The sequence below is a fragment of the Acanthisitta chloris genome, unplaced genomic scaffold (assembly GCF_000695815.1).
Source record: "Acanthisitta chloris isolate BGI_N310 unplaced genomic scaffold, ASM69581v1 scaffold9014, whole genome shotgun sequence".
NCBI lineage: Eukaryota > Metazoa > Chordata > Aves > Passeriformes > Acanthisittidae > Acanthisitta > Acanthisitta chloris.
This window is the reverse complement of record NW_008669867.1, coordinates 1-9,909: the sequence shown is the minus strand read 5'-3', so window position 1 is coordinate 9,909 and position 9,909 is coordinate 1. Positions and strand designations below refer to the sequence as shown.

General features: G+C 47.7%; 1 protein-coding gene across 1 annotated transcript in view; it reads left to right on the top strand.

Moving 5' to 3' along the window:
• The window catches only part of LMNB2 (lamin B2), a 9,714-nt gene extending 5,339 nt beyond the window's left edge, over positions 1–4,375 (top strand). The window contains exons 7-11 of the mRNA XM_009073477.1: positions 685–973; positions 1,627–1,734; positions 2,666–2,785; positions 3,803–3,904; positions 4,171–4,375. Coding sequence (XP_009071725.1) covers positions 685–973; positions 1,627–1,734; positions 2,666–2,785; positions 3,803–3,904; positions 4,171–4,212 — 661 coding nt within the window. The 3' untranslated portion in view covers positions 4,213–4,375. The remainder of the gene's footprint in view (positions 1–684; positions 974–1,626; positions 1,735–2,665; positions 2,786–3,802; positions 3,905–4,170) is intronic.
• The last annotated feature ends 5,534 nt before the right edge of the window (positions 4,376–9,909 follow it).

Sequence of the window (9,909 nt, the reverse complement as noted above, 5' to 3'; positions counted from 1 at the left end):
CCCAGATTGTCTTTCACTGCCGTTGTGTTGGATTCACACCATCGTTTGTTGTTTGGGAACACTTACATGTAACACTTGTTCTCATGGAGTCATAGCATGTTTAGGGGTTGGGATGGAGCTTAGAGATGACCCAGCCCCAACCCCTGCCCTGGGCAGGGACACCTCCCACCAGAGCAGTTGCTCAAGGCTCATCCAGTCTGGCTGTGAACACTGCCAGGGTTGGGGCAGCCACAGCCTCCCTGGGCACCCTGTGCCAGTGTCTCACCACCCTCACAGGGAAAACTTCTGCCTAAGATCTAATCTCAATTTCCCTCTTTCCATTTCTCCCCATTGCTCCTTGTCCTGTCCCTGCAGTTCCTAACCCAGAGTCCCTCTCAGAGTACAGAGCATCACTCTGAGCTTGCTCTTCACCTCCTCTTTGTAGCTAAGTGCTTGTACTTCTGTGTTTCCCTGGTTTTAAGTCATGTGGCTTGAGGGGAGGGTTAAGTGATCTATGTTACTCTCCTTAGCTTTCCATGTGCCCTGTCCTTCTGCCAGAGCATTCCTCAGGGATGGGCACCCCCTGCTCACACACAGCATGAGCCTACTGCCAGCCTTGGGCTGCACTGCTCTGCTTACTGAGGGTGTTGGAGCTCTGTCTGTAGTTCTCTGAGTTAACTAAGATGCTGTTTTGCTTGTCTTCAGATTGAAGCTGTCTCCCAGTCCCTCCTCCCGTGTCACAGTGTCCAGGGCCACCTCCAGCAGCAGCAGCAGCAGCTCCCTCATCCGCTCCTCCCGGGGCAAGAGGAAACGCATCGAAGCAGAGGAGCTCTCTGGCAGTGGCACAAGTGGCATTGGCACTGGGAGCATCAGTGGCAGCAGCAGCAGCAGCAGCTTCCAAATGTCCCAGCAAGCCTCAGCTACAGGGAGCATCAGCATAGAAGAGATCGACCTGGAGGGCAAATACGTTCAGCTGAAGAACAACTCGGACAAGGTGAGCGTCAGCAGGATGGGTGGGAAACAAGGAGCTAATGGAGGTGTTGCACAGCTCTGTGCAGCACCTGCAGGAATTACCTTTGGAAAGTTGGGCCTTATGCTGTGCATGAGTGTGATGTTTGCTGCCCCAGATGTGTCAAGGTGTGCTGGGACATGGCTCATGGGAGCAGCCTCCTGTCAGCAGGACTGTGTGCTGTGAGATGGGTGTGGTGTAAAATTGTGCTGAGTGACCTTAGGGGATTTACACTTGGGACTGTTGGTGAGGGGAATGTAGGTTAGATGTTAGGCAGAAGTTTTCCCTGTGAGGGTGGTGAGACCCTGGCACAGGTTGCCCAGGGAGGCTGTGGCTGCCCCAACCCTGGCAGTGTTCACAGCCAGGTTGGCTAAAGCCTTGAGCAACTGCTCTGGTGGGAGGTGTCCCTGCCCAGGGCAGGGGTTGGGGCTGAATAATTTCTAAGCTTCATCCCAACCCCTTAACATACCATGATTCTAGGAGTATAGAAAAACACTCTCAAGGTAGAATTGCTGATGTCTGACGACCATGGAAATAAATTTGTGTTCACATTATTTTAGTAACAGACCTAGAGAAATCTCTGATGCTGTTTGCTCTGCTGTGCTCACTCCAAATAACCTTCTGACTCTCTCCATTAGGATCAGTCTTTGGGTAACTGGAGACTGAAAAGACAAATTGGAGATGGAGAAGAAATTGCTTACAAATTTACTCCTAAGTATGTCCTCAGAGCTGGGCAGACTGTAACAGTAAGTTGGACTTACAGTATGTCAACATGTTCCTGTGTTGGTGCTGTGGCAGTTGGAACTCTTGAAGTTTGATCTGGTGTGTAACTTTTGTTTCATGGATCTCACTGTAGAGGAGCAGAACTTCAGCTCTAAAAAGGCAGGACAGAAATTCAATTTCTATATCAGCACTTCACTATTTAAGACCATTTTGGGGCACCGAGTTGAAGAAAAAGGTGTTTTGGGGGGATGGGTCAAGGGCTGTTTATCTCCAAACCCCTTTGCCAGGTTTGGAGCACTAACCCTGCTCAGGTTCTGAGAGAAATGGGGACATTTCAGAGCATTCCTTCACTTTAGCAGACCACAGTTCCAGACAAGATCCTCTGTGATTCTTAGCCTTAGCTGTAAAAGAGCTGCTGTTTGATAATTCTGTGGTTTGTTTTCAGTCTGCAAGAGATGCTCTTTGAGAAGAAAGCAATGTTTCTAATCACCTCCCTTTCTACTTAAGTATCAACTATTCCTACTCAAGTAGCTGTTTCTACTGAAGTATCAACACAGGTTCAGTAAAAGGTGAAGCTGATAACACTACAAACTGCTTTTTGCTTCAGCTCCAGACACTGTTTGTGTAGTGTAGTTTGTACAGTCACCTAGGCAATGGTAGGAGAAATTTGTGCAGTCAGAAAAGAACTGGTGACTGAAATACTACATTCTTTCATCTTTTTTATTTTTTATTTAAATGGAATGGGAATGCATTTTTTGGCTACTGTTCCCTTTTTGCTCCAGACTGACAGCAATATCTTCCTACAAGTCAAGGTGTAGTTATCAGTAGGGTAAAACTGCCACTGGAGTCCAGAGCAACTCTGGTACATGGAGAGAAGAGGAGAATTGGGAGGATCTGTATGTCTCACAGTGAAATGTGCATGAGCAGCTAACTGCAGCCTGGTTTTCTCCCTAGATCTGGGGTGCAGATGCAGGGGTGGCTCACAGCCCTCCCTCTGTGCTGGTGTGGAAGACCCAAGGCAGCTGGGGCACTGGAGGGAACATCCGCACGTACCTGGTGAACTCTGAGGGAGAGGTCAGTGTGCCTGGGCTGACCCCAGACCCTCCTCTCTGGGGCTGGGGGATGTGCCCCCATGAGGAAACCTTGATTCCACAGCTCCCACTGCCTCCTGCTGTAGGACAGTTTGTGGCACTGAGATAATTCCCTGTCTGTGCAGAGCTCTGAGGTGCTGGGGATGTATTTGAAAACTCACTATCATCATGATTACACCCATGGGCTTTTTTCCTGTGTTAGAAAAAAACTCTGCCGGGGAGAATCTGGAGTTTGAACACTGTGCTAGCAGAGAGTTTGTTTGGAGTTTGGGTCTGTCCTTCCAGAGGAGACAAATAAGCATCACTGGCAAGTCAGAGCTCCATTTTACGGTCCCCACAACACTCTGGGGAGCAGTGCCATTTTCAATACAGGAAGATGTCCTTTCCCTGTTGGAAGCACATCCTAAGGTCTCATTTGGCAGAGTTCCTGGTGTGTTCTGCACTGTCCTGATGTCCCTGCTGAGAAGTGTATGTTAAGGGCAACTTTTTCCACAGCTAGAAACCTGCACCTGTGATTTCTGGGGTGCAGGTGGACAGAAGAATTTCTTCCTCCTAGGAAGTGTTGAAGATGGATTTTAGGATTCTCTCTGGTGTGGGAGATACACAATAGGTATTGAATATTGGGGATATGCTTGGTGCTGTGTGATCATCATCCTGAGGAAGTTTAGTCTTTCCCATTCCACAGCTCCTTCCTGGGCCTGCTGTGACCTCGTGTGAATTGACTGTTGATCACCTGAAGCACATCCAGTTCCTCTCAAATCCAGGGGAACGACAGAATTCCTGCAGCTAAATCCCATTCCCGTGGGTGTCAGTGCACAGAAACAGGAATGATGTGGTTTGCAGGGTATTAGCAGTAGTTGCTTGCCCAGCTGATGTTAAATTAGGGCAAATTGCTTTAAACCCTCCCAGATTGAATAGGGGTGTTATATTGATGGTAGAGCAGAACCCTAAGGGATAGCTAAAGCCTCCTGACCATCTCCTTGTCTGTCATTCTGTGCAGGAGGTTGCAGTGAGAAGTGTTACTAAGTCAGTAGTCATGAGAGAGAATGAAGAGGAAGAGGATGAAGCAGACTATGGAGAAGAAGACCTTTACAACCAGCAGGTAACGAGATGCAGAGGTGTTTGGCCTGTGCTTTGTTGCTTGGATTATCAAGCTGGAGTGGGGGAGATAACCATCAGCCCAAACCAGGGGCAGAGCAGCAGTGCCACCCTGGGCCATGTGCTCTGCCCTCTGCAGAGCTGTGATGTTCCTTAACATCATGAAACTGACAAAAAAATTCCTTTTAACTACCAAGGACAAACCAGAGTTAGGCCTAGAGTCTGAACAGCTGCTGAGAGCTGAACTCACCTGTGTGTGTCCTGTTTCAGGGGGATCCCAGAACAACCTCCAGAGGATGTGCAGTGATGTGAGAAAAAAAAGAAGAAACTATTATTTGTGCTTTTCTTCCCCCTTCATTTATTTCCTTTTATTTTTGCTATTTTTTCCCTCCTCCAGAGCCACTGAAAACTATTTTTATATGCATCATCTGATTTCTTTGAAGTTTTACTCCTTGGTACATTTTTATAAAAAAAATGCATTAAAAAAAAACCCTTTTAGTGAACAAAACTGCCAGAATTTTTAAGAGATCTCTTTATTTTTTCCCTCTTTGTTGAAGCACTGTATTGGAATACAATATTTTTCCCCATACAGAGTTTAAAGTCTTATGTACAAACATAAAGAAATTTGTAGCTACAATGAGATGAGGCTCCTTGAGTGTATGGTAAACCTAGAATCAAAGCAGAATAACCAGGAGATAACATAGGAATAGCCAGGGATATAACCAGACTAACACCTCCAGAAAAAGAGGTACAATCAGGTGTGTTCACCTGAAGGCCCTGAGAGAGTTGCACAGTGTTTCCTCCACTGTCTTCTCTCAGCAAGGCCCAACTTGGGATAATTCAGGTCATCCAAAGTGCAGTCCCACCGTGGCAGGGACACAGGGAAGCTGCATTTGAGGCATTTTTTTGCCTCAGGAGCATGTCCTGCCCCAGGGTTTGGCAACCTAGCAGTGAAGCCATCGGATTGTGTCACCCTCTGAGCACTGTGTCAGCAGAACGTGGACACTGGTGGGTTCTGTGCCCTGAATTCCTGAGCACAACAGCAGCATCCTCAGCTGGAGGTGCCAAACCCTGAGCTGCAGCTGGTTGGTTTTCAGGGGGTTTTGCCTTGTCACCAGTGAGACCTTGTTAAACCATGGGCACAAGTTGTGCTGGTCAGTACTGAGCACTCAGTGGTTTTGACCTGTTCTGCCTGAAAGCCTCAATCAGCTTTAAGCAGGTGGATGAGGATTTTAGAAGTGAAACCATGTTTTTGCCTTTGGCAATGGATTTGAAAGGTTTTCCTGTGGAATTGGTGAGTTTTTGAGCCAGAGCTAAGTGCAGCTTGAACAGACTTCTCACGTTCAGGGATGTTGTCAGGTGTCCTGAGTGGTGCAGAAATAGTGTAAGGACTTTTTAAGCAGCTCAGAGAACTTGTGCTGTTCAGGACAAGTTGCTGTGCTGCTCAAGGCAAAGCCTAACAGGGAGTGAAGGGACAGGGATGATTTTTATTAAGGTTTTGTAAAGGCAAAGCCTAACAGGGAGTGAAGGGGCAGGGGTGATTTTTATTAAGGTTTTGTGCTATTATCAGGTGATTTTTATTGCCATTTTTATTTCCATGGGATGATAGATTTCACATCTGACAGTGTCCCTTGAACTCGAGGTTTCTGCTGCTGCATTCCCCTGGAGGTAGCTCTGACTCCCAAAGGGTTAGTGGTGCATCTTTGAGCACAAGGAGAAATCCCTGACTGCTCCAAGGACTGCACTGACCTCTGCACAAGCAATTCCCCAGCCAGTGATTATTTTGGGGACAGAATCTGGGCCCCATTTGGTTCCAGGATCCTGGTTTTACCTGCACTCTTGAACTCTGATCTTGTCATTCCAATAGTTTAGACTCAACAAGAGACAAAGGTTTGGATGTTTTCGGTGGCTTTTGGACATTATGTTCTCTGAACAGTATTGTGACTGACAGATATAACCTAGAAGGTCAGTTTAGTGGCTCTGATGGCTTTGTCATGCAAGCAGGGTGGGAACAAAAGGGGCTTGGAGCTTCAGGATTTATTTTGCCATCTGAAAATAAATCCAAGGTGCTTCTTTTCTCTCTTGGAGTGGGATGAGTGGAGTTAACCATTGACAATGATGTTTGAACCCATGAGCAGAAGATTCAGGGCACAAAAGCAGGACTGGACTGATGGAAGAACTGCTGTGATGGACTTGGCCATCTCCAATGTCATTGTCCCACTCTGCTTGAGTAGAAGGTTAAATATGTAGTAAATCATGTTTATCTCTGTACGATGTATCTAGTGAAATTATGTTTCTCAGACATCTGTTGCCAATTCCCTGTTCTCAGTTGGTGGTTCTGCAAAGAATGCAATCAGTTCCAGCTACTCTTGCAGCACACCTTCCAACCACTGCACAGCACTGCTGACCCACGAGATACTGACGTAGAGTTTGAGGCCTTTTTGCTTCCCCCTGAAGATCTGTATTTATTTTTGGGCCAATTTGCAGATTGCTAATTCCTTTTAAGATTTGTCCTGTGCATTCAAGATTGTTCTCTGATCTTAAATACTGAAGCAATGAGCATGTGGTTCATTGGCTTTTTTTTGTTGTTGTTGTTGTTGTGATGTTTGTTTGTTTCCTGGCAGGAATGGCCTTGGAAAGGCAGCTGAAATGAGGCAAAACCTCTGCTACCTGAGCCATAGTTTAACAGCTACTGTATGGGAATGTGTCTTCTTGTAGCCTTAAGAGCTGGGGCTGGCAGATCTCTTGTGGTGAACACTTCAGCCTGCAGTGTCTGTCCTTGGGCTTGGCACTGTGTCCTGTAGCTTTGGAAACAGTTTTATTTGCTCCTTCAGGACCATGTTTAGGTAGGTACAGGTCATACAAACCAGGCTGAGGGTGAACAACTCTGCCAGCACAGGCTACTGACAGTGTGAGAACTAACTCCTAGCTGGAGGTGACGAGACACAGAAGAACTACTGTATTCCATGTGCTTTGGGGGTGTGTGCTCCTCCTCCAGGCACCATCCTGCCTCGTGCTCTGGTGCTGAGCCTCGAGCTGGGGCACCACACTGGGAGCAGTTTGGGGGCTTTGCTACACCAAAAAGCCCTTTTTTTTTCTTTCCTTTTTCCCCCCCTCATTTTCAGGATATTTAAAGCTTTTTTTCTTGCAGAAAATCCCTATCTCTTTGCCCCTTTCTCTCTTTGATCTGTGCGTGAAGCACCAGGAAGTTGGAGGAAGGTCAGTTCTGCTCCAGTGCTGATTCCTGGGGTGGAGCTTGGAGGAGAAAGATTTGACTGGTCTGGAGGAAAAAAAAATGGCTTAAGGCTTCTCTGATGAGGGCAGTGAACCAGTGTGGCTGTTAGTAGAGTAGTTACCTGAGCATAACTACCCCTGTGGATGTGCTTATTCTGGAAAAATCCCTTTATTCTGGATGAAACAGTAAAAGTTCTTTCTCTGTGTAGATCATACCATAAGCACATCCTGCCTGAGCTCCCACCACACACACTTGTGTCAGAACAGGTCTATCCATCTGCACATCCATAGGGACTGTGATCCTCAGAGCCCCTGGAATTTGATGCCACTGCTTTCTCCCTCACTCCCACATTTGTTCTTTAGCTGTTGCCTCGCAGTGACTTAACTTCGAGGAGCAGAGTGACAGGGATCCCTGGATTTCCTGGGATTACCTTCACAGCTGTGTTTCCTGTTTGCCCTTGTTGGATTCCCTGGCATTCCCTTCTCAGAGCTGCATTCCCTGGCATTCCCTTCCCCTCACAGCTGCACTCCCAGCACACACTCTGGCCTGGCTCTGGCAGCGCTGTCAGCACTGACTCTTTGCTCCCTGGTCCCCAGCTCTGCTGCCGTGGGACAGGGCTTGGCTGCACATCTGTGTGTGTGGCAGAACCCCAAAGCCTCAGGGCAAAATCAGCATCTCCTTCCTGTGCTGCCAGAGCCACCCAGGAGTGTGGGAGCTGCACTGTGGTGTGAAGCAAACTGTACTGTGAAAGATCACTGAGTGTGTCTGTGCCAGAGCACTGGGACAGCTCGTGCTCAGTTCAGGGATCTTACTGGGGTTTAGCACCCTTTTGGCTTCTTTTTAATGTTTTTACTGCTCTGTAAAGGCCCTTTCACTGCAGGAGAGACCTGGACAAATCCTCTCTGCCCCAGGGCGTGAGGAGCTTTGGGTCCGTGTTGTGTCCCAGATCTCTTGGAGCCACTTCTCTCACACCCTCAGTGTTAGCTCTGTGTCTTAACTCTCCTCTCTGTTTCTTCTTTTGGAAGTCTTAACTCTGAACAAAGACATGTCCACGTGTGACACGGTTGGGTCCAAGCCCTGTGTGAGCAGGAGGCAAAGCCTCGGTGTGACCCAGTGAGGGGAAGGTGAGAGAGTGATTGCATTTCTCTAAGCACTGAGCTGCAGGTCAGGACAAATTCGATTGGAAAAGATTCTTTGCTTATTTCAAATGGCCTGGGAAACAGAATTTTATTTGCCCTTCAATATGCTTAGCTTTAAACCAGTTTAAAAAAATGATTTTAAAGGTGTCTGTTTTGGTTTTTTTTTTATACAAGACCATATTTACATGCAATTATTACTTGTAAACAATGCCTTTCTTGAAATGCTAAGGTCTAGAGTGACAGGGATGTTGGACACTGCAGCCAGGAGAGCACAGGAAAACAACTTGTGTTTTAGTGAACCTCCAAATCTTCCAGTTAGCTGTTCCTGGAGTGACAAGTGTTGCTGAGCAGATGTCACTGTATTCAGTGCACAGACCATGCCACTCAAAAGACAAGCAATAATCCTATTCTAAGCCAAGTTGAAGCCAAAATGCTTTGAATTTGGGCACAAATCCAGCTGAACTCTTCTCCTCATAGCAGTGGTGACCTGAATTGTGATCTTTATTTCTCAATTTCTTAAGGTTTTTAACAGTCTTGACTGGGCTGTGGCTGGAGGACTCTGCCCAGGGCAGGGAGCACCTCCAGCCAGTCCTGCAGGAGAGTTCTGGGAAGGCTGAAGGTTTTAAATTAAGGCAAGGTGGCAAAATTTGTGAACTGAGACACAAAACATGATGAAAATGTTTGCTTGGAACTTAGAAAAACTCCATCATTACCTAGACTTTATCATTTCAAAGTGGTTTCTTTTCTCTTTAGGATATGCATGCCAAATGTCTTGTCTTTTTCAATGATTTGTAATATACATTTTATGACTGGAAACTTTTTGTACAACACACTCGAATAAATGTTTTGCATTTTCTTGGTTTCATTCTGCCTTGGGACCAACACAGAGGCCACAGGGACTGTCTGGGGGTTCCTCCAGGGGAGAGAGAGGACACAGAGCTGGTGTGAGCCAGCAGTGATCACAGGATCACAGAATGTTCAGGGGTTGGGATGGATTTTAGAGATCCTCCAGCCCCAACCCCTGCCCTGGGCAGGGACACCTCCCACCAGAGCAGTTGCTCAAGGCTCATCCAACCTGGCTGTGAACACTGCCAGGGTTGGGGCAGCCACAGCCTCCCTGGGCAACCTGTGCCAGTGTCTCACCACCCTCGCAGGGAAAACTTCTTCCTAAAATCTAATCCCAATTTCCCCTTTCAATTTCTCCCCATTCCTCCTTGTCCTGTCCCTGCAGCTCCTAACACAGATCCCTCTGCAGCTTCCCTGGAGCCCCTTGCCCCTGCAGGGGCTCTGAGGTCTCCACACACCCTTCTCCTCTCCAGGCTGAACAGCCCCAACTCTCTCAGCCTGTCAACTCCTTCCTGCCCATCACACCCTACAGAGCTCCTGGTGGTGTTGCTTGTCTCCCATTTGGCACTTGAGGGAAGTGACCACACGGAACTGAGGGAGCTGTAAGGGTATGAGCCTCCCCCGAGGCACCTAAGGGACAGGGAACCATCGTCACCTCCTGGAGGGATGAATCCCTGAGCGAGCCCTGCGCGGAGTTGTGGCGTTTCACCGTGGGCTGGAGCTGGGCAGTGTTGGGCCCTGCGGTGATGCTGCTTTAAACCGTAAACTGAGACTGGGGAGATTCAGATT